This window comes from Carassius gibelio, chromosome B3, assembly GCF_023724105.1.
Source record: "Carassius gibelio isolate Cgi1373 ecotype wild population from Czech Republic chromosome B3, carGib1.2-hapl.c, whole genome shotgun sequence".
Classification (NCBI taxonomy): domain Eukaryota; kingdom Metazoa; phylum Chordata; class Actinopteri; order Cypriniformes; family Cyprinidae; genus Carassius; species Carassius gibelio.
The window spans coordinates 18,501,732-18,526,811 of NC_068398.1; the positions used below are offsets into that span (position 1 = coordinate 18,501,732).

General features: G+C 39.3%; 3 gene segments (V, D, J or C); all 3 read left to right on the forward strand.

Annotated features, from left to right (window-relative positions):
- Positions 1-25,080, forward strand: part of LOC127952942 (Ig mu chain C region membrane-bound form-like) — a 371,759-nt gene that overhangs the window by 24,524 nt on the left and 322,155 nt on the right.
- On the forward strand, positions 6,859-7,392 carry LOC127952990 (Ig heavy chain V region PJ14-like). The segment is given in 2 exon segments: positions 6,859-6,980; positions 7,063-7,392. Coding segments are annotated over 2 exon segments (330 nt in total).
- LOC127952951 (immunoglobulin heavy variable 1-46-like) lies at positions 24,366-24,989 on the forward strand. The segment is given in 2 exon segments: positions 24,366-24,498; positions 24,604-24,989. Coding segments are annotated over 2 exon segments (411 nt in total).

The window sequence follows — 25,080 nt, forward strand, 5'->3', positions numbered from 1 at the left end:
ACGACATAAAGTGGAACTTAGTCATTTTCCAAAACCGCTAAGCAAATATATACAGTTTCAATACATACTACATAGAGACGTCGTTGCTGATGCTGCTCTTGTTAAATTTCAGCCTCTGGATCTGATTCTGGATCATAAATATACGCTGAATCTGACTGTTAACCATGGTTTGTTTTGGATGATGTTTTTTTCCTCACGGTAATGTCACAGCTTCCAAACGCTCTCAACACAAAAGCCTACTCGCGCTCGTGATTCTTTAGCTCCGCCCACACGTCACGCCCCCAGCCGCTCGTGTTATTCGAAAAAATGGTACAGACTATCTTTCTCTTAGAAATATAATAAAAATAAAGACTTTTTGGAGTTATGAAGGATGCAGTACTACTCTATAGGTACTCAAGATTAACAGGATATTGAGTGAAAACGAGCATTTCACCCCACCCCCTTAAATAAAATGAAATGAAATGAAATGATACTCTAAAGAATGAACTAAAACTTCCAGCAGGTGGCGGTAAATTACTTTTTGAGTCGATTCATTCAAAAGGTTGATTCATTTAGGGATTCAGTAAAGAGCTCTGTTTATGAACGTGCCTTTGAATCATTGGTTCATTTGATTCATTGAAAAACCACTGTGTTGCTCGGTGACACACAACAGCTCTGCTGTGGCTTTTATGTAATATTTTTCATTGGCAAAATTAAACAAAACACAGAATATTATGTTTAAAATATACCACAATAAAGACTTCTCATTTACTGAAATGTTGTATAAAATCACATTTGCACTGTTTGTGTTATTCGTGACAAAAACAGCACTCGTGAGATATTGCTTTCGCTGCTCTTGTGATATTGCTTATCATGATACAAATATGAGACAAAAACTCATATGGGGGAATTTTTGCACTAATATCTTGCATTTTATACATTAATACATATACAGAAAATAGAGTGTTGGGGGGGGGGCATCTTCTCTCTTAAAAAGCCTCCATATTGTCAGTATTTTATCAGTGAGATTTTTTTAACAAAAACTGCTGCAAAAATGGTCCTCAGAATTACATGTTTAAATAGCATAATCATATTTATGGACAGTACGTATAATAAAGGGATACATCTTTATACTTCTTTATTACTGACTGATGTAGACAATGGTCTGAATTTTATTTTAACAGAGTGCAAAGGTCAAACACTGACTGAATCTGAGTCAGTCGTCATCAAAAAGTTTCGTAAACATAAGAAGCTCCTAAAAACGATTGTAAGACTGATCTTAATATTACAGTCTGTTTCCCAAAAGCGTCGTAACTTAAGTAGCACTTGAAAATCTTTGTAGATCCACGAGTGTTCTGGAGTTATGGTAAAGCCCTAAAAGCATCTTAAGGAAACAGATTTATGCGGTCACCTGCAGGACAATCGGCAGATCTTTAAGTTTATTCAAAAACAATGTGATTATAATACAAGGATTTGATTGGACTTTATTGTGCACTTTATTACTCTTTTTTTATTAATTATAAGAAAGGAAGAAAAAATATAAATTCACATCTAAATGTGTTAAGTACACCTTTGGGAAACGCATGTGAAACAATAATGAGCAATCCTAAAATGACTCGTAGAAAACACTCTTAAGAGCTCAAATAAATCGTTATCGGGAAACCCGGCCCTGTACCTTCTCTGGGATTGATTTTGGAGATGCAGATATTTCATGGATAAAACAAGCTGAAGGGAAAGCACTTGAGTGGATCTCATATACAGGTTCATCTAAAAAATTAATTGAAAAGTTCTTTAGTTTTTGTAATTTAATTCAAAAACTAACTTTCTTATATTCTAGATTCATTGCACACAAACTAAAAATTTATAGGGTTTTTTTTTTCTTTTTTTTTTTTTTCTTTTCTGATGGTTATGACTTACAGCTTAGGAAAATTAAATATTCAGTATCTCAAAAACTATATATATTTTCTCAAAGATCAATCTAAAAATATTTACAAAACAGAATTGTTCAAGATCTCCAAAGCAGGTTTAATTATGCACTCAATACTTGGTTGTGGCTCATTTTGCATGAATTACTAATTCCAGTGGTGGACAGTAATGGAGTAGCTTTACTTCGTTACTGTACTTAAAGCTGCAGTAGTAAAAAAAATCAAGCTTCTCTGGCTCCTCCCAGTCGTCCTATTGCCATTTGCAGAAATACATCGCTCCCGTTAAGAAACAACCAATCAGAGCTGCGGTCCGTAACTTTGTTTGTGTTCAAAATGTAGAAAAATGTATGTAATAAGCGAGTACACCATGAATCCATTTTCCAAACCGTGTTTTTAGCTTGTCCTGAAACACTAGGGTGCACCTATAATAAGTGTTTATATTCGGACTATTTTAGATTGCTTCGGGGGTGCCGCGGCGGAGTAACCCAGTACCTTTGTGATTCTTTATAGACATTAACAGAGAGAAGTAGATCCGGCTACGATGTTCTTCCGCAAGACGCAAACAGTTCTGTTTATTAACCGCTAGAGCATCAAAAGTTACCCACTGCAGCTTTAAGTACGTTTTTCAAGTATCTGTACTTTACTTGAGTAGTTTTATTTTGAGTAACGTTTACTTTTACTTCACTACATTCCAAAGCATAAAATCGTACTTTTAACTTCACTACATGTCATAAAACATATCTTTACTCCCTATAATATATCACGTTCTCCGACACGCAGAAGCGGTGTCTCTGATTCATCATGAACGAACTGAGTCTTTTCAAAATATACTTTTAAATCGGATCGCAAATCGCACCAAACGATTCGTTTACAAATTAGAATTATCCGATTGCAGCTGTTCTGGAGTCGACCACTCACTGATTCAAATGAACCGTTTAGTGCGAGTCTCCAGAAGTAAGAACTGGGAGATCTTGTGAGCGCACGTGCGTCTGATGTTGCTAAAAGTACAGGTCCTTCTCAAAAAATTTGCATATTGTGATAAAAGTTCATTATTTTCCATAATGTAATGATAAAAATTAAACTTTAATATATTTTAGATTCATTGCACACCAACTGAAATATTTCAGGTCTTTTATTGTTTTAATACTGATGGTTTTGGCATACAGCTCATGAAAACCCCAAATTCCTATCTCAAAAAATTAGCATATTTCATCCGACCAATAAAATAAAAGTGTTTTTAATACAAAAAAAGTCAACCTTCAAATAATTATGTTCAGTTATGCACTCAATACTTGGTCAGGAATCCTTTTGCAGAAATGACTGCTTCAATGTGGCCTGGCATGGAGGCAATCAGCCTGTGGCACTGCTGAGGTGTTATGGAGGCCCAGGATGCTTCGATAGTGGCCTTAAGCTTATCCAGAGTGTTGGGTCTTGCGTCTCTCAACTTTCTCTTCACAATATCCCACAGATTCTCTATGGGGTTCAGGTCAGGAGAGTTGGCAGGGCAATAGAGCACAGTAAAACAATGGTCAGTAAACCATTTACCAGTGGATTTGGCACTGTGAGCAGGTGCCAGGTCGTGCTGAAAAACGAAATCTTCATCTCCATAAAGCTTTACAGCAGATGGAAGCATGAAGTGCTCCAAAATCTCCTGATAACTAGCTGCATTGAACCTGCCCTTGATAAAACACAGTGGACCAACACCAGCAGCTGACATGGCACCCCAGACCATCACTGACTGTGGGTACTTGACACTGGACTTCAGGTATTTTGGCATTTCCTTCTCCCCAGTCTTCCTCCAGACTCTGGCACCTTGATTTCCGAATGACATGCAAAATTTGCTTTCATCCGAAAAAAGTACTTTGGACCACTGAGCAACAGTCCAGTGCTGCTTCTCTGTAGTCCATTTCCTGCACAGGCCTGTGCACGGTGGCTCTGGATGTTTCTACTCCAGACTCAGTCCACTGCTTCCGCAGGTCCCCCAAGGTCTGGCATCGGTCCTTCTCCACAATCTTCCTCAGGGTCCGGTCACCTCTTCTCGTTGTGCAGCGTTTTTTGCCAAACTTTTTCCTTCCCACAGACTTCCCACTGAGGTGCCTTGATACAGCACTCTGGGAACAGCCTATTCGTTCAGAAATTTCTTTCTGTGTCTTACCCTCTCGCTTGAGGGTGTCAATGATGGCCTTCTGGACAGCAGTCAAGTCGGCAGTCTTACCCATGATTGCGGTTTTGAGTAATGAACCAGGCTGGGAGTTTTTAAAAGCCTCAGGAATCTTTTGCAGGTGTTTAGAGTTAATTAGTTGATTCAGATGATTAGGTTAATAGCTCGTTTAGAGAACCTTTTCATGATATGCTAATTTTTTGAGATAGGAATTTTGGGTTTTCATGAGCTGTATGCCAAAATTATCAGTATTAAAACAATAAAAGTCCTGAAATATTTCAGTTGGTGTGCAATGAATCTAAGATATATGAAAGTTTAAATTTGATCATTACATTATGGAAAATAATGAACTTTTATCACAAAATGCTATTTTTTTGAGAAGGACCTGTAAGTTATTAATGTCGAAATTTAGGATTAATTATTGTAACTGAAAATCATATTTAGGTCAAAATTGTCATTTTTTTGGGAATTAAATCCGTTGTAAAGAGTGATCTATTTAAGCCCACTGAAATGCTCGAGTGCAGACACATCTGATGTGTCATCAATTTTAGGTAAAAAAAAATAAAAAAAAAATAACACAGATTAAATACAATAACTCATGCACGTTCAAATTCCCCGCTGCCGTAATGTTAACAGTTTTATGAAAATGTCCTATGTGACGTCTGTTTTTATATTGTTTATCAACAGTAAAATTAACGTTATACATATGTATATTGTTTGGATTAACTAGATGAGTAGACAGACATTAATGTTTATTCATAACCGTACTGAAAATAAGTAAATATTGTTAGCTGATGCTAACTGTCTAGCTAGCAAGCTTGCTGGTGCTAAGTTGAGGTAATTTTTATAAATAATGTCCAAATATTTTTATTCAACCACCTATATATATATATTACATCTGGGTAGAAAAGAAAGGATGTGATGTTCAGAATATGGTAACTACAAAAATTATCAAAGTGGGAAGAGATGCACCCCGTTTGGCCAGGGGTGTTTTTACACTACACACAAGGTTTGAGAAGGAAAAAATCATTATGAAAATATAATTATATTTTCCTTAATGTTCTTCCTAACTTCATGTCATATATACAGTTTGGACACACCTTCTCATTCAAAGAGTTTTCTTTATTTTTATGATTATGAAAATTGTAGATTCACACTGAAGGCATCAAAACTATGAATTAACACGTGGAATTATATATGGAATTATATACATAACAAAAAAGTGTGAAACAACTGAAAATATGTCATATTGTAGGTTCTTCAAAGTAGCCACCTTTTGCTTTGATTACTGCTTTGCACACTTTTGGCATTCTCTTGATGAGCTTCAAGAGGTAGTCACCTGAAATGGTCTTCCAACAGTCTTGGAGTTCCCCGAGAGATGCTTAGCACTTGTTGGCCCTTTTGCCTTCTGTCTGCGGTCCAGCTCACCCCTAAACCATCTCGATTGGGTTCAGGTCCGGTGGGTTCAGGTCTGGCGCAGCACCCCATCACTCTCCTTCTTGGTCAAATAGCCCTTGATGCCTTCAGTGTGACTCTACAATTTTCATAGTCATGAAAATAAAGAAAACTCTTTAAATGAGAAGGTGTGTCCAAACTTTTGGTCTGTACTGTAACTTTGATGTTCTGTAAAACAACAAGCTTTAAAATACTTTGTTCTTACTGGTGAAAATCAGATGGTCATCTCTGTTTTCTCTCAGGTACATCACAGTGTAAGCTTCACAGTTAACACCACTCTCATCAGCGCAGTCCATTATCAACAACAAAAATATATCTCGACTCCATATAGTGGAAAAAATCCCAGGTATTTTGAGCAGTAGGATTATAAAAAATATGTGCTAATATAAAATTAAATTAAGTAGCCTATATAAAATTGCAAACATCTATCTTTCAGTAGTTTTTTACTTAAGTACATAAAAAATCGAGTAGTTTTGTACTTTCACTTGAGTAAAATTGAAAAAGGAGTACTTTTACTCTTACAGGAGTAATATTTTATTATATGTATCTGTACTTTTACTCAAGTACTTGATTTGTGTACTTTGTCCACCACTGTGAATTACTGCTTCAATGCGGCATGGCATGAAGGCAATCAGTCTGTGGTGGCACTGCTGAGGCGTTATTGAAGCCTACGATGCTTTGATAGCGGCCTTCAGATCCTCCATTGTTTGTCGGATGTTAGCCTACTTATCTTCCTCTTCACAATACCCCATAGATTCTCTGTGAGGTTCAGGTCAGGTGAGTTGGCTGGCCAAACAAGCACAGTAATATCATGATCATTAAACCACTTGATATTTGAATCACGTGTCACATAAGGTGTGGTTATGAATAGATCCCATAAGAAAGATTGGTGGGATCTCTAACTTATTTCAACTTGTTTCCATTGTATGAAGCAAACAATTTTGTTTCTCGGAAGAAAAAATCATACAGGACTGGAATGACATCAGGGTAAATGAATGGTAAATCATGTTTGGGTGAATTATCCCTTTAATAATGCCTAATGAACTTTAATAAGTGAATTTTGTCTAAGCCATTTAAGCCATAAATACAAGCCATAAAACAAGATGGATATACACTAGATTATTATTAGGACTTATGCAATGTTATCCCATTACTGCATGAGCATATTTAATGTTAGCACTCTGAAGTCTTTGTGAATTCCTGAAAATGGCCTATGCAAACTAAAGATGTAAGCCCTGTATGAAAGCATTTTAGCTCCCTGAAATTCAAGCTTCAAAATTGTATCCTTATTTAAACCAAATAATGATATGCAAATGTTCACCATGAGAGAATAAGAGTGTCGGTTTCCTTCAGCAGAGGGGCAGTCCACTAACACTCGGATAAAGCTGTGTGGGTTTACTGTCTGATTCAGAAATCAATCATGAGTCAAACTCTACTCATTTTATTTGCCTTTTTGCCATGTGAGTAGATTCATTCAGTCACATCATTGTGAATCTTTTTGTTGCTGTTTGTATTTTTACAAATGTCGTTTTTTTCTCACAGATGTTTCTGGCATCTCACTGAACTCGTCTCCTGCACAGACTAAAGCTCCTGGTCAGTCGGTGAGGTTATCCTGTCAGATCTCTGGATATGCCCTAACATCCTATGGCACAGCTTGGATCAGGCAACCTCCTGGAAAAGCCTTGGAGTATATCGGGATCATATGGGGTGGTGGGTCAATACACTCTGGGAATTCCTTCAAGAGTCGCTTCACTATTTCCAGAGACACGAGCCAAAATGAGCTGTATTTAGACATCAGCAGCCTGCAGACTGAAGACACAGCTGTGTATTAGTGTGCAAAGACAGCCACAGTGGATCAGTTCGGTTAAAGAAACTGACAAAAACAGATCGGCAGCTCATCAACACACTTACAAACACACAATTAATGACCAGCTTCAGGATCACTTTCTGACACATTATCACACAAACTGAGTAGTCATACTGTTATAACATTACTACTCTGTCCCTGAAAAGCTAAAGATATTTGCTCTTTATATATGAAGAGTTCAAATGCAAAAGCCTTTAAATGCCATCAAAAGATTTAATCTAAAATTAGGATTTTTATCAAATATCCTATATTTATGTTCAGTTATTTCACTTTAATAGCCTGGAAAAGGACCTGCACATTGCCATGTAAGTAAAATGACTCAACCTAGGCCTATATATAATGTTCCAAAGATGAACAGAGATCTTACGAGTTTGGAACAACATGAGGGAGAGAAATTTGTGACAGAATTGTCACTTTTGTGTGAACTATCACTTTAAACAATAAACAAAGCTAATGAAAGAAAACAACATAGAAACATATTGTAGAAATGTATCACAATACTAATATATGTATATTGTATGTATTTTAGCAGAGGGAGACAAGAAAGAGTTTCTTAACTATATTTAAAACAACCTGTTTCTGAAAAAATATATATATACTGTTCATATAAAATCAGACCAGTGTACTGAGAACGTAATTAAATCACACGAAAAGAAGAAAACGTGGCTCTAAATTAACAATTCCAGACATCATCTTCATTGTCACGTCTTTACCTTTAGCAGAAGCATCTGAGTAACGTCTAACATGTTGACAATGGGATCATTGAGCATTTGGCATTTCATCTTTATGCAGAAGGTCATTAGCCTGGAACAAACAAGCAAAGGTATCTTGGAGTGAAGGTTTGCTCGCCGGAGCTTAACCTTGTTGCAGATGTCTGAGTGTTTTCTGCCTTTCTGGGCTAGAGACTCAGAACTTGGTCGATATGCTTTTTGTCTCTAGAATGGAAATTCAAGATGTGCTGCATCTGTTATTGTCTCGCTGGAAAAGGCTCTAAACGTAGAATATTAATCTCCTCACAGGCTAGAGGCCCAGAAAGTGGTCATATCTGTTGCTGCCTCAAAGCTGGAGACTCAGGACTTGGTATCTCTTATTGCCTCTTCCCTCACGGGCCAGAGGTTCAGAGCATTGGTGATCTGTTGCAGTCCTTTCCTTGAAAGGACTCAGACTCAGAACATAAGTTGATCTGTTATCATCTCACCCATGCAGGGCTTAGACTCAAAAAAGTTTATCTGTTAATGTTTTTTTGCAGTACTCAGACTCAGAACCAGGAGTGTCTTTTGGGAAGCTACCTTTATCTCTTTACGATGAGGAGGAGATTGCAATCCGGTGTTTCTCCATTTCCAGGCTGTGATTGCCTCTTTCTATCAGAGTGGGGGGGGGGGGGGCAGTGTGCCACACCCTTCTTTCCTCCTGTGGAACTTATTTGCATAGTCAAAACACCCAGTTAGAAAAGTGTCACAAATGTTTTACCAGTGCATTTCTCACTTTCCAATCAACAACAAACACTGTTTTTATGCATGTATTTATTTGGCCATTAACAGCTGAGTTTGTCTAAGATGTTGAACTACACATGCTGACACTGAAAATACGTATTTCGCTGAATAAGTATGAGGACCCATCTCTGCGATCTCTCTTTGTTTCTCCGAGTGCTGCTGTGTCCAAAAGCTCCTAAAGAATTTTTATGGCAGTCACAGGCCAAAACCTGATAAATCACTCTGCTGGTGGGTGAAGGGCAGAACCTTAATTTTCCTTCCAAAGGTCTTCTTCTTGCCCTCTAAGAGGTGTCTGGCTGTTGTCCTAGCATCGTTATTTGATGTCTATGGACAGTTTGCTTATGTTTGTCCAACAAGATCCAATCAAAATGTAGCAAACCTTTGTCCAATATTGTTTTCAGAGATGGGCCCCCGCCATAAACTGGGCCCCGGAATGTGCTTTCCTACATCATCTATCATAGCCTAGTGATTAATTAGTAGCACACAATAGAATTTAAGGCAGACATGGTAACAAAGGTTAATAAGGACACAGGAATGTAAATGTACCTTTAGAGGGCACCCTATGCAAACCTACTTCTATTTGTCTTCCTCAAAATTCTCCAAGCTATTCATCTCCAGACAAAAAAAAAACTTGTTTGTGACATTGATGCTTCAGCTTCCTCTTTTCACAACATGACAATGGATATTGTGTCTAAACTGGGTTTTATCTTCATGTTTGCTCTCACAGAATGTAAGGCTCTTGAAAACCTGTTGATAATCAGACTTATTCATGTGTACTGTTGTAAATGTTAATGCTTCGCCATCTCCAGAGACAACAGCAATAAACAGATGTATTTGCAGATTAATAATATAAAGGATGAAGACACTGCTGTATATTGTTGTGCAAGACAAGCACAGTGATAAATACAGCAACAACACTGCACAAAATAAGATTTTTGTATGTGCCTGTATTTACTAAACTACAAGCCACTGAAGGTCTACAACTTCACAAATTAATTTTTATCTCACAGATCACAAATAACTTCTTACATATTACATTAAAATAACTAGAACGGACTATAAATAAACAAATGCAATAAACATTTATACCCATTTATGACCAAATATCCTCTTTATAGGGAATATTGTAAAAAAGAAAAAAGGTTGTAAAAATAAATTAATAAATAAAAAAATAGCTCAGTATTTTGAGTGACTGATGCGCATTTTATACTTGATAATTTTACTCTATGCAAAACAGTGTTTCCTCCTCTCAGGGTGTTTTAAATAGAGCTGTTTCTATTGTTTATCTCCCAGTAGAGCAGAGAGAAATCAACACAAATCATGTTCCTGACATATTTACTACTGCTTTTGGCAGCAATGTCCTGTGAGTGTCCTTATCAGCAAATAATACAGCTATGTGGACAGAACTGTATAATTTATCAATGTTATTTTCTCTTTGACAGGTGTGGAGTGTAATATTGTCCTGACGCAGACAAACTCTATAGTTCTGCAGCCGGGACACTCACTCACTCTCACATGTGAGGTGTCTGGATACTCTGCTACTGATGATAGCTACGCAACAGCCTGGATACGACATCCTGCAGGAAAAGCTCTGGAGTGGATTGTGCACATATGGGGAGGTGGAAGCATAACAAAAAAAGACTCACTGTCAAACAAGTTCAGCATCTCCAAAAGTGACTCCAGCAACACGGTTACTCTTAAAGGACAAAATCTACAGACTGAAGACACAGCTGTGTATTACTGTGCCAGAAGACCACAACATGAGAAAACAGCACAAGCTCTGTACACAAAACTACTACAGTCAACATCTATTATATGCGTCAAATAAAACTCAGTCATGATCATATTTTCACTCATGTTTGATTCTTCAAACACAACTTAGGATAGTTCAACTCTTTCTTGAAATTTTTTTTTATCATTTATCACCCTCATGTCTTACCAAGCCTGTATGACCTGTAGAAACACAGAAATTGTTGTTGTTGTTGTTATGAAGAATATTTCAACTTGTTTTCATTGTATGAAGCAAACAATTTTGTTTCTCAGAAGAAAAAAAATCATACAGGACTGGAATGACATCAGGGTGAATGAATGGTAAATTATTTTTGGGTGAATTATCCTTGGGTGAATTATCCATTTAATTATGCCTAATGATCTTTTATGAGTGAAGTTTGTCCAAACCATTTAAGCCATAAATACATGCCATAAAACAAAATGGATATACACTAGATTATTATTAGGACTTATGCAATGTTATCCCATTATTGCCTGAACATATTTAATGTTGGCACTCTGATGAAATGTTAAACCCTGTATGAAAGCATTTTTTGTCAAAGTGTCTGGTCTGTGTTTCCCTGGGTGTCCACTAGTGGTCTCACTTCCCCATAGTCACCCCACTGCAGGCAGTACATTTCCCACAAGCCTTTGTCCCATTCATCACTGTTAATTGCACACCTGGAATCGCACTCAGCTGTCTCCACTTTCATCGTTTTCACCTGTTCATATAAACCAGCCTGTCTCATTCTGTATCTTTGAATCCTTGTTTTCCGTCACCTGGCTTTCTCGTGGTCTTCTCGTGTTCTTCTCGTTTCTTGTTTAGGACTGATTTTATGGATTTGGATTTTGACCTTGGATTACTCCATTAAAATACTGCTACTGGATCTCTCGTTTCCTGTTGACCCTCCTGAGTCAGGTCAAGTCACCATTAACACTCATGAGTCAAGCACTACCACAGTTAGACCTCAGGAGTCAAGTCAAGTCACCAATGATCTTCATGGGCATGGTCAAGTCACCAATGACCTTCATGGGCAAGGTCAAGTCACCAATGATCTTCATGGGCAAGGTCGTCACCAATGATCTTCATGGGCAAGGTCAAGTCACCGCTGTTCTTCATGGGCAAGGTCAAGTCACTGTTGATCTTCATGAGCAAAGTCAGGTCACCATTGATATTCATGAGAAAAATCAAGTCACCTTTGATCTTCATGAGCAAAGTCAAGTCACCGTTGATCTTCCTGAGTCAAGTCAAGTCACCGTTGATCTTCCTGAACGAAGTCAAGCCACAGTTAATCTTCCTGAACCCAGTCAAATCACCATGGATCTACCAGAGCCTCTTCACATCTCTGCTGAACTACCAGAGCCTCCTCACGTAACTGCTGAACTACCAGAGCCTCTCCTCGTCTCTGATGAACTACGAGAGCCTCTCCACGTCTCTGCTGAACTACCAGAGCCTATTCCCATCTCTGCTGAACTACCAGAGCCTCTTCACGTCTCTGCTGAACTACCAGAGCCTCTTCACGTCTCTGCTGAACTACCAGAGCCTCTTCACGTCCCTGCAGAACTTCCTGAGTGCTCGACCTATCCTGTCATGGCCATGGATGCCATCAAGGAACTCACCGCCTTTCCTGTCATGGCCATGGATACCATCTACCATCTCCTCAGGGCTACGGAGGCCACCCTTAACCTGTTCATGTTCTCTATTTCAGGCTTACCTAACCAGACTTGCTCTCCTGTGCCATTGATCCCACTGTGCTGGTCTTCTGCACCGCCCTGGTGGGCTTCTGTCTCAACCCGCACGGCTGTGGTAGTCCTCTGCGCCACTCTGGTGGGCTTCTGTCTCAACCCGCACGGCTGTGGTAGTCCTCTGCGCCACTCTGGTGGGCTTCTGTCTCACCCGCACGGTTGTGGTGGTCTTCTGCGCCACCCTGGTGGGCTTCTATCTCGACCGCACGGTTGTGGTGGTACACTGCACCGCCCTTGTGGGCATCTGTCTTGTCTGCTCGGCTGAGTGGTACTCTGCACTGCCCTGGTGGGCATCTGTCTTATCTGCTCAGTTGTGGTGGCCCTCTGCACCGCCCTGGTGGGCTTCTGTCTCGTCTGCTCGGCTATGGTGGTTCTCTGCACCGCCCTGGTGGGATTCAGTCCCATCTGCTTGGCTGTGGTGGGCTCCAGTTCCATCTGCACCATCCCGGTGGGCTCCGGTTCCACCTGCTCCACCCTGAATTCCTGCACTGTCTGCTCTGCCTTAGGACCCTGAATTTTCAGTTCCCTCCTGGCCTCTTTGTTTTGTTTTTGTTTTTTTCACTTCCTGTGTCTGTTTCCCTCTAGGGACCTGGCCCTCCGTCCCTCCCCCTGGTCCTCCACTGGTCCACCTCCCTACTGGTCTCCTTGTTGTTGTTTTTTTTCCTTTTTTTCACTTCCTGTCTCTGTTTCCCTCTGTGGACCTGGCCCTCCATCCCTCCCCCTTATCCTCCACCAGTTCACCTCCCTCCTGGTCTCTGTGTTCCTTGGTTTGTTCTTGTGTTCGATGGAGCATCTGGTAGCTGCTCCTTAAAGGTGGGGGTAATGTCACATTGTCTGGTCTGTGTTTCCCTGGGTGTCCACTAGTGGTCTCACTTTTCCATAGTCACCCCACTGCAGGCACTACATTTCCCACAAGCCTTTGTCCCATTCAACACTGTTAATGGGCTAGTTGCACATCTCCGCCATCTTGGATTTCCGGTCTTGTGAGTGTGTGCGTAGATATTTGCGGTTGTGCTTAAAGTCACTGCAGAGAACCGGAGAAGTCCAAATATTACCTTCTATATGATTACAGGATTTATAATATCACTTCAAATGCAAATAAGATATACACTGCTATTATCACTATACTATAAATGTTAACTGAGCCAGTGGATTTGAAACTTGTGTATGTTTGGGTCCGGTGAATGAATTAAATACACTAATGTTCGCTACTGTTCACGAGATGAAAGTTGAACTCATGGTGTGTATACACAGCTATATAATGTATTTTTATCTTACCAAATGTACAAATAGCTTATTTCTCGAAAATGTTTGCATTATTATTAATATTTTTATATTAAATATTTACCTTGTGAGACGAGGGCTGCGATTTATCTTCAGAAGTATCCATTTCTCAATTGTACACATACATAAGTCTGTTTCATCGTTATTTTCACAACATATTTTACAATAATTTACACAATAAAAAATACATGACTAATTTTAATATCTGTTTAATCTGATAATGCAGAAGAATAACAATATACATTGCTGCTAATAGACAGATAATGATTTATGCTGCAGATCTTTCACAAAACAAATTAACATAGATAAAAATACACATGAATGCAAACAGCGATCTTTTATTTAATGCAAACCTACCATAATTATATTATGTTTAATTGTAGTTAGTTATAAATTGTTATCAAATAAATAAAGTGAATAAAATATGCTTTATCAGAAATCTCTGTGCGTCTTGTTTGACAAACAGAAAAAATAATCTTACATAACAGTCAGAACAAAACCAGCTCTTCGAAAATGAAAAGTATGGCATATTTGAGAGGTTTGTGTTTGAAAGAAGAAATCCCTGTGGACATGACCTGATGCTGATCCGCATAATCAACAGAAGAATAAAGCAATCTCCGCGTTGTATCTTGATGAATTTCCACACAGAGGGAGGGAGGATGTTTCCCCATGTTTTTGATATACCACTATCCGCTGTTAAATTTGAAAATCATTAATTATATACATCCAAGTTCCGTATGTAAGTTTCCCTTAAAGTCAATGCGAGTGTAAGACCGGAAGTAAGTATGCACACACTCGCGTCGCTGAAGCTTACCGACGCCATCTTGTGCACCTAGCCCATTGCACACCTGGTATTGCACTCAGCTGTCTCCTTTTATCGTTTTCACCTGTCCATATAAACCAGCCTGTCTCATTGTGTTTCATGGAGTCCTTGTGTTCCATCACCCGGCTTTCTCGTGTTCCCTTTTTTTTCTTGTTTATTGTTTTGGACTGATTTTATGGTTATGACCTCTTTCCTGTTTTTTGGATTTTGACTTTGGATTACCCCATTAAAATACTCCTATTGGATCTCTCATTTGCTGTGTGCATTCTTTACAATTTTAGCACACTGAAATTCAAGCTTCAAAATCGTATCCTTATTTAACCCAGATAATGATATGCAAATGTTCACCATGAGAGAATAAGAGTGTTGGTTTCCTCCAGCAGAGGGGCAGTCCACTAACACTCTAAAAGCTGTGTGAGTCAAACTCTATTCATTTTATTTGCCTTTTTGCCATGTGAGTAGATTCATTCAGTCACATCATTGTGAATCTTTTTGTTGCTGTTTGTATTTTTACAAATGTTTATATAGTTAGAAACAGATGAAATGAGATTGACTCTCAGTGTGTTGTTTTTTCTCACAGATGTTTCTGGCATCTCACTGAACTCGTCTCCTGCACAGACTAAAGCTCCTGGTCAGTCGGTGAGGTTATCCTGTCAGATCTCTGGATATGCCCTCACAGACTGGGGCACAGCTTGGATTAGGCAGTCTCCTGGAAAAGCCTTGGAGTGGATCGGGATCATATGGGGCAGTGGATCAATAGACTCTGGGAATTCCTTCAAGAGTCGCTTCACTATTTCTAGAGACACAGGCCGAAATGAGCTGTATTTAGACATCAGCAGCCTGCAGACTGAAGACACAGCTGTGTATTACAGACACAGTGGATCAGTTCGGTTAAAGAAACTGACAAAAACAGATCGGCAGCTCATCAACACACTTACAGTGTCAGAAAGCTCTCAGATTACATCAAATATATCTTAATTTGTGTTCCAAAGATGAACAGAGGTCTTACGAGTTTGGAACAACATGAGGTTGAGAAATTCATAACTGAATTGTCATTTTTGTGTGAGCTATCCCTTTAAACAATAAACAAAGCTAATAAAAGAAAAAAGTATAGAAACAAATTGAAATGTATCACAATAGTAATATATGTAGATTTTAGCAGAGGGAGACAAGAAAGTTAGAAAGTTTCTTAACTATATTTAAAACAACCTGTTTCTGAAAAAATATATATATATATATACATATATACATATATATATATATATATATATATATATATATATATATATATATATATAAAATCAGACCAGTGTATTGAGAAAGTAATTAAAACACATGAAAAGAAGAAAACATGGCTCTAATGAACAATTCCAGACATCATTTTTATTTTCACGTCTTTACTTTTAGCAGAAGCATCTGAGTAACATCTTACATGTTGACAATGGGGTCATTGAGCTTTTGGCATTTCATCCTTATGATGATGATGGTGGTTGTTTTGACATTTTGTGTATTCTAGATAGCACTTTGATTAATGTATTCATTTATTCTTGTCTTTTATTCCACAGGTATCAGCAGTGATGAAATCTGGTTGGAACAGTCACCTGTTTTGATAAAAAATACCTTAATGAAGATCTCCTGTAAAATATCTGGTCTATCAATGACATATTACATATTACAGCATACACTGTTAAAAATCGCTGTAAAAAAACGGCCAAATTTCGACAGTAACATACTGTTTTTCAGTAAAACAGTGCATTCTGGGTAATATTCATCGTTTTCGAGAAGTAGCCTGCTGCTATATATCGTAAATTAACAACGTTCAAAGTCGACACTCAGCGGCTGTGTTTCAAATCACACCCTACACCCTCATTCACTATTCCACATGAGTTTACTAATATAGTCCACCTAACAGAGAGAATGAAAACTAATTAGTGAATTCAGACAATGATCAACAGCTGCTGTTAACGAGTAGAATCACTGAAGAAAAAAGAAACAAGACAAACACAAGAAATACAACTGACTTCAGCCACAGCTTTAGATGAAATCAACTGAAGATTTCAACAATCAACAAACAGCTTTATCAACTTCACTCATTACTAACCGGACTGACTTTATTTCTATCAGATCAGAGAACAGAGATCAAAAAATCTTATTGAGAATTACAGAGATTTAGATGATAATGTTACTGTTTCGTCTGACGTCACCATTGTGGAGATCAGTGTTTGCTTTAGTTGGGCTCCTGACCATTGACTTTTGTACTTCAACTTTTGTTTCATTGTTATATTTGTATCTTTATGATACATCTGTTACAGCAATATTAATCTTCATGGTCAAGTGACTATGACGGTTTCTGTCAAGCATGATCTACTAGACTGACTTGTTGCTATAATAGTCAATTCATAATTTGGTGTTGAAATATATGAGTGAATAACACTTTTCTTTTGTTTGTTTCTTCAATTTTATAAGATTGAACGGTTATGTGATTATCTGGATATGGATTTAATGAAATTTTGAGCTTTAAATATTTCGGGCAGCAGTCCTCACAACACTGAAAGAGAGACATCAACAATCAGCATATTAATCTCAACAATGGTGACAATCAAAAGGTTTATGATGCAATGCATGCTGGGTACCAGCACAGGATAAAACTCATCCATGACTCCCAGCATGCATTGCGGCATGAATAAATTATGCCCCTGAATTGTTCACTTATTTTCTTGAATTCTTATGTGATTATAATTTTGCATTTGTTTTAAGTTTTAGTAGCATGTGTTGTGATGGTCAGAGCTGATCTGTTCATTTATTTTGTGGATTGTCACCATTGTTGTGATTCATACGCTGATTCTTGATGTTTCTGTCTAAATTTCAGCAAAGGTTTTTTTTTTATTATGAGTGAAATTTTCTTAACAGTCTTTTATAACTTATGGCTCAGAAGTGTTCATTCTTATGCTGTAATATCAATATTCAATAAGAGAAGAGACACGGGATTAGATCAGAAATAATAGTGTTTGTTCTTGTCAATATATAAACAAAATATCAGATTTTTTTTTTCTTCTGTGTACTTTTGTTTTGCTATAACAAGTTCCAAAGACGCATTGTTACAGCATGTTAAAAAAAACCTTAGTTGTTGAAAAGTCATGTTCAAGAGCCCAACTAAAGTAAACACTGATCTCCATCATGGTAGTGAAAAAAACATCTAAACCTATTTAACTCTCCATAAGTTCTTCTGTAGACATCTGACAGAAATAAAGTCAGTCTGGTTAGTAATGTGAATCTGGTGAAGCTGTTTTAATAGTTGTTTAATCAGATCTTGAGAGATTTGATGTATTCTTTTATTCAGTTGATTTCATCTAAGGCTGTGGCTGAAGTCATTTGTAGATCTTGTGTTTCTCTTTCCTTCAGTGATTCTGCAGGTGTTTATCACTACACTAATGCTCAATCATCAATTAATCACATAATTATCTTATTAACTTCACTGATTCGGTGTTACTCTAACACTCTGTAGTGTGCACACATTATAAGTGTTCATTTAAAACTGAGGATTTTCTTGTGGGGTTTAAAGGGTTAAAGATTTAAGATGAAGAAAAAACAGCATGAAACATAATTTAACAGTAATAAACTGTAATTAATTTACAGGAAACAAACTGTAGAAAAACAGTTATTTACTGGCGCCCCTGCTGCCAGTAAAAAACTGTTTTTCAACTGTTTCTTGCCGTAAATTAATGGTTGCCAGCAAAAAAAGTGTTTTTCTACAGTTTGTTGCCGTTAAGTCAAGGAAAAACAGTAATATACTGTAAAATGTAAACGTCAGATTTACCAAATGAAAAAAAATTAATTTAACTAAAATATTTGTGAACATCCATAGAAAAAAAACTAGGCAAAGTCATACACTGATAATGAGAGTAAATACTGAACTTGACTGTATTAATGTGTGTTTGCACAAGAGAAATCGTTTAGTTTAATGTAGTTTTGTTGTTCACCATTGTGCTGGAGAGTAGAGCCTGTGCTTCAGTCAATGATGAGCCACAATTTCTGATTTTCTGCTGCTTTATATAAAGGCAGTAAATGTGGAGTCGCTGATACAGTGATGATCTCTGCGTTAAGTACTTCAGCATATACATGTGTGGTATAGCTGACAATGAGCTGCAGTGATTTGAGTAAAAGTCATGTATTTAGTTACTTTATTACTGCACATTAAGTGTTTGCATCGTTATATTAAGAAATATTCCTTCTCAGTGGACTCAAATGAAATAAGTTCATAGTGCTAACATCGTAGGAATGCTAGTTTTAAAAACTCGAACTGTTTGAAGCAGTGGGAGTGGAGTTAATTTCCATGGTAGAATTTACGGTAAAATACTGTTAAAAAATAAGAGTGGTAAATTAATGGTTAAGAGCTGTAAATTAACAGTACTTTACTGGCGCCCCTGCTGCCAGAAAATTACTGTTATTTAACGGCAATTTTTTTTTACAGTGTACACTGGATACAACAGAAACCAGGGAAAGCTCTGGAGTTGATTGGGTGTATACAGGGCTGGACTGGGGCTACAATTTGGCCCTGAATGTTTTTCCTGGGGTTTGCTGAATTTAATAAATAAATAAAAAATAATGATATATATTATTGAATGTCTTGCAAATAGTTAACCTGCTTAATACAGCATTTTTGTCACTTGCACTCGCAATCCACTTGACCTTAAAGCATTTTAGCTAGAATAACAAAGTACATTTCTGCTGTTAAATTGTCATTGTTTACACACATAATGTTGTTCTCAACCCATGTGACTTTCTCTCTTCAGTGAAAGAAATTTAAAAGAATGCTGGTAACCAAACCACTGGCTTTAAAACATAATAAATAAAAAGTGAGAGTGAAAGTGATGTTACATTCAGCCAAGTATTGTAAACCATACTCAGAATTCATTCTGTGCATTTAACCCATCAAAAGTGCACACTCACAACAGTGAACATACACACACCGTGAACACACACCCGGAGCAGTGGGCAGCTATTTGAATAAATAGATAAATAAATAAAAATAATTATCAAATGATCTGTTATATTCCAAAGAAATAAGTCATACAGGTTTGGAATGACAGTACCATAAGGAGTAAGACGTAATTTATAAGACACTAATTTAATTATCATTTTACTCAGCTAAAATTCATTAGAATTATTCAAATGTTAAACTATTAGTAAGATCATAATCACATTAAAACATGCTCCTTGTTTTAGTTTATAAAATAAATATACTATACAATTTATTATGAAAAAATATATATGTAACCAAATTAGAAGTTATGAAAACAACGTCTATGAAAGTGATTTATATTTCCTAGTATTTAATAAGTAATAACTGCAACACTTTTGCATAACAATATTCGGTAGCACTTTATTTTACAGTCCTGTTCCTCATGTACATACTATGTACTTATAATAGTAATTACAATAACTATGTAATAACTAGGTACTAACCCTGAACCTACCACTAAATCTAACCCTAACCCATGTAGTTACCTTGTGTTACCAGAACCTTCTTAGATAAATACACTGTAAGTACACTATAAGTACATGTTAGTACACGTACTGTAAAATAACGTGCAACCCAATATTCTGAGTCAAATCTGAATGGATCAAGTGACTTGCACAATTTATCAGAGCTGCAGAAGTTCACAGCTGGCAGATGCACTGTTTAATCATGTAGCACCTTTGCATCACACATACATATTTACAGATGTGCTGCATTTTAAAAACAGTGCTTTATATAGGGCAGGGGGAAATCTTCCAAACGGCCCATTACTTGACTGGGGAAAGTCCCTATGGCCAAAACATGCCTGGGTGTATATCTGAACTGTATATTATGCTCAGTCTCTACAGGGCCAGCTCTTCATCACCACAGACGCCAGAAAAAACTACTGTATTTAGAGGTGAAAAGCTTCATGACTGTGCACCACAGTCACAATAAGACTACAAGGCTCAGCAAAAACTGTTCACACATAAGATCATTGCTGGCCTGGTGGCAGTTTATACGCCTTCACAATGATGTGATGTAAACAGGTACAAAACACAAAAATGTTCAAGCCTTTCCAAAACACAGACATAAAGCTCAAACTGAAAAAAGTGTGAAAAGTGGATATTTTTTTAAATAAACTATATACTATAGCACCGACCACAGTCTGGTCATAGGTCAAACTAGATAGTCACTAAATCATTTTTTGTGGTATCTGTCACAGTGTCTGGGTCGTGTTCCCTGGGTGTCCACTAGGTGTCCTCCGTTCCCACAGTGTCTGTCATCTTATCACTTCCTGTTCCCTTATTTGGTCACCTTCCTCCTTGTTTTAGTTGATTGATTGTTCCCCCACCTGTCTCCTGTTTCCCCATTATCCTTCTGTGTATAAATACCCGGTCTGTCTGAGTCTTTGTCACGGAGTCCTTGTCGTATGTATGATACTTTCCAGAGTCTGCTCTTCCCATGTGTTTTTGTTTACATTTACATTTACATTTACATTTATTCATTTAGCTGACGCTTTTATCCAAAGCGACTTACAATTGCTATATATGTCAGAGGTCGCACGCCTCTGGAGCAACTAGGGGTTAAGTGTCTTGCTCAGGGACACATTGGTGTCTCACAGTGGATTCGAACCCGGGTCTCCCACACCACAGACGTGTGTCTTATCCACTGCGCTAACACCACCCTGTTTGTTTTTATGTTTTTGGATTTTCTGGTTTTGACCCTGCCTGGACTGTTTACTCTTTGGATTGCCCCTCAATAAACCTGTTTACCTGCATTTGGATCTCTCCCGTGCTTCTTGTATCACCGTACGTGACTGAAGGACTCCGTCATGCAGAGATCCAGTGGTATGTCGGCCAGCCACCGAGCGGGAGAGAAGCGATCGCTTTGAGGGAACCCGCCTGGTCGTATTTCGCATGACCTGGGGAGGTCGACGAGGAGGAGGTGGGTGAGAGGAAGCTCAGCATCGCTCTCCACCATGTCCCCCCTTCGACTCAGGGCTTACGTGGGAGGGACCAGAGCCACCGTCTCACCAGGGAATCTACACCTGTGTTGCCAGACAAGATTGCTGACTCAACGCCTGAGTCTTTCGTCAAGGTGCCACCGACTCGCCATCATAGAGGGTGGAGGAGGAGGAGACAGGCGTCTACCATTCCTCAAAGCCCGGTGCCGTCCCCGAGGCGGTGACCAGTGCTGTTCCGGAGGCCGGGGCGGTGCCCGATGCTGTTCCGGAGGCCGGGGCGGTGCCCGATGCTGAGGCGGTGCCCGATGCTGTTCCGGAGGCCGAGGCGGTGCCCGATGCTGTTCCGGAGGCCGAGGCGGTGCCCGATGCCGAGGCGGTGCCCGATGCCGAGGCGGTGCCTGATGCTATTCCGGAGGCCGAGGCGGTGCCCGATGCTGTTCCGGAGGCCGAGGCGGTGCCCGATGCTGTTCCGGAGGCCGAGGCGGTGCCCGATGCCGAGGCGGTGCCTGATGCTATTCCGGAGGCCGAGGCGGTGCCCGATTTTGTTCCGGAGGCCGAGGCGGTGCCAGAGGCCGCTCCCGTGGCCGTTACCTAGGTGGTGCCCGAGGCCGATCCAGAGGTGGTGCCCGAAGCCGAGGCGTCTCATGTCTCTACAAGCAGTCCAAAGTCAAGTCAGGTGCCCATTGACTTTCCAGAGTTGAATCAGTTCCCGGTTGACCCTCTTGAGTCAAGTCAGGTGTTTATGGACCCTCCCGAGTCAGGGTTAGCCACCGTCGACCTTCCAGAGTCAGGGTTAGTTACCGTTGACCATTCAGAGTCAGGGCTAGTTCCTGTTGACCTTCCAGAGTCGAGTCAGGTTCCAGTGGACCCTCCAGAGTCGAGTCAGGTGCCAGCGGACCCTCCAGAGTCGAGTCAAGTGCCAGCGGACCCTCCAGAGTTGAGTCAGGTGTTTGTGGACCCTCCTGAGTCAAATCAGGTGTTTGTGGACCCTCCAGAGTCAGGGCCAGTCACCGATGACCTTCCAGAGTCAGGGCTAGTCACCGTTGAACTTCCAGAGTCAAGTCAAGTCACTGGGTGGTCTGCTGCTCCACCCTGGGGGACTCCGGCCTCAACCACAGGGGCGTGCTTGTCTTCTGCTCCGCCCTGTTGGACTCCGGTATCGACCACAGGGGCGTGGTGGTCATCTGCTCCGCCCTGGGGGACTCCGACGTCGACCACGAGGACGTGGTGGTCTTCTGCTCTGCCCTGGGGGGCTTCCGCTCTGACCACACGGATATGGTGGTCTTCTGCTCCGCCCTGGGCGGGCTTCATGTTACTGTCTCTGTTCCCTCTCTGTTAGTCTGGCCCTCCATCCTTCCCCCTGAGCCTCCGCCTGTCCGCCTCCCTCCTGGTCTCTGTGTTGTCTATCGTGTAGCGTCTGGAAGCCGCTCCGTAGAGGGGGGGGGGTTCTGTCACAGTGTCTGGGTCGTGTTCCCTGGGTGTCCACTAGGTGTCCTCCGTTCCCACAGTGTCTGTCATCTTATCACTTCCTGTTCCCTTATTTGGTCACCTTCCTCCTTGTTTTAGTTAATTGATTGTTCCCTCACATGTCTCCTGTTCCCCCATTATACTTCTGTGTATAAATACCCAGTCTGTCTGAGTCTTTACCTGCATTTGGATCTCTCCCGTGCTTCTTGTATCACCATACGTGACAGTATCATCTTATTTTTTTTTACGCTTGTTTTTTATTTCATACCATACTCAGCATGCAAATTCAACTCCACCTCACTCTTACGCTAGCATAATATATTTTATTATCTCTGTGTTTCACAGGGTGTTTAATATTTCAGCTCAAAACTTCAGTAATCATGTTCTGTCACGATCGTGATCCAGAAAACACAGGGGGAGTGAGATCCAAATGCAGGTAAGCTTTTATTGGGGTAATCCAAATCGTAATCAGTCCAGGCAGGGGTCAAAACCAAAGTAACAAATCAAACATGAACAAACACTAAACAAACGGGCAAGAACAAGACTAGAATAGTCGTGAAAACTACAAGGACTCCGTGACACATACTAAAACAGAGAGGGTATAAATACACAGGGAAATTACAATGCTAATGGGGAATTGGCTGAGTGCAATGATTAATGACCAGTGACTGCTGAGTGCAATGATTAGACAGAGATTGTGGGGAAAGAGGACATCTAGTGGTTACCCAGGGAACACAACCCAGACACTGTGACATGTTCTCTACAGTTTTTGTACTTTTGATATGGAAACATTATCCTGTGAATAAACTAAAGGCACTCATTGCAAAAATATAATAAATGCCACAATCTCCATTACCTTTTTTAGATTAGCTCTAGATTTAGCTCATTATGAAGCCTGGAGCACTACCGATTCTCTCTTGTAAGGTGTCTGGATACTCCCTTACAGACAATAGCTATGCAACAGGTTGGACTTGACAATGCATAGGAAAAACACTGGAATTTATAAATTACATCTGGAGAGGTGCCACCATTACTCAGATATTCTTTGGAAAGCAAGTTTAGTATCACAAAGAATACCACCAGCAGCGTGTAACTCTACAGGGAAATAATTGCAGACTGATGACACAGTTATGTATTACTGTGTCAAGAGTTATGTTTTACTGTGTCAAACACAAAATGATAATAATAATAATAATAATAATAATAATAATAATAATAAAATGTAGAGGTTATCAATCAGGTTTGTGCTTCATGTATTAAAGAATATATAGCCTGAAATGTCTTCAGCACCAATAAAATAATAACATATAAACAACACACTTATGATAGCATAAAGTGATATGGTGAATTGTGATTAACACTGGGACCCTGAGGGAAGTGCAGCAGATTGAGTCCCACCCTTATTCAAATCAAGTCTGAAATATACAAGTAGAGTCAGTTCTCTCTGATGAACACTTCGATTTTTAAAAGCTTCATCAAACACCAGTAGCATAATTTTTGCATGGAATTTTATTGCTTTGAAGATGAATCTGATTTATTTTTTTCTGCTCGTACTAGTTTCATGTAAGTTGAAATCTGTTTACCATTAAAAATATATTATTAAAAGGTTTTGAATGTGAACATTTCACCCAGAATTGTAATTACACAAACATTCTGTCTCTGTTCCAGGTGCACATGGACAGTCACTGACCTCCTCTGGCTCTGAGGTAAAGAAACCCGGGGAATCAGTCACACTGTCTTGTGTGGTTTCTGGACTCTCCCTTAGCTATTTGCACTGGATCCGTCAGAAACCAGGGAAAGGTCTGGAGTGGATTGGGCGTATTGACAGTGGCACTGGCACTATTTTTGCTCAGTCTCTACAGGGACAGTTCTCCATCACAAAAGACACCAGCAAAAACACATTGTACTTGGAGATAAAAAGTCTGAAAACTGAAGACACAGCCGTTTACTATTGTGCACGAGAGTCACAGTTAAGCAAAAGACTGCAGTGTTCATCAAAAACCTGCATGCCTGGTGTTTGTGAAGTCAGTCAGGCGTGACTTGAAAATTCATACATCTGGGGAATTAAAGAGTTGCTCTCTTTATTGATTCTCTGTCAGCTTTACTGGCCACTTTCCCACACAATTAAATATTACTATTAGCTAA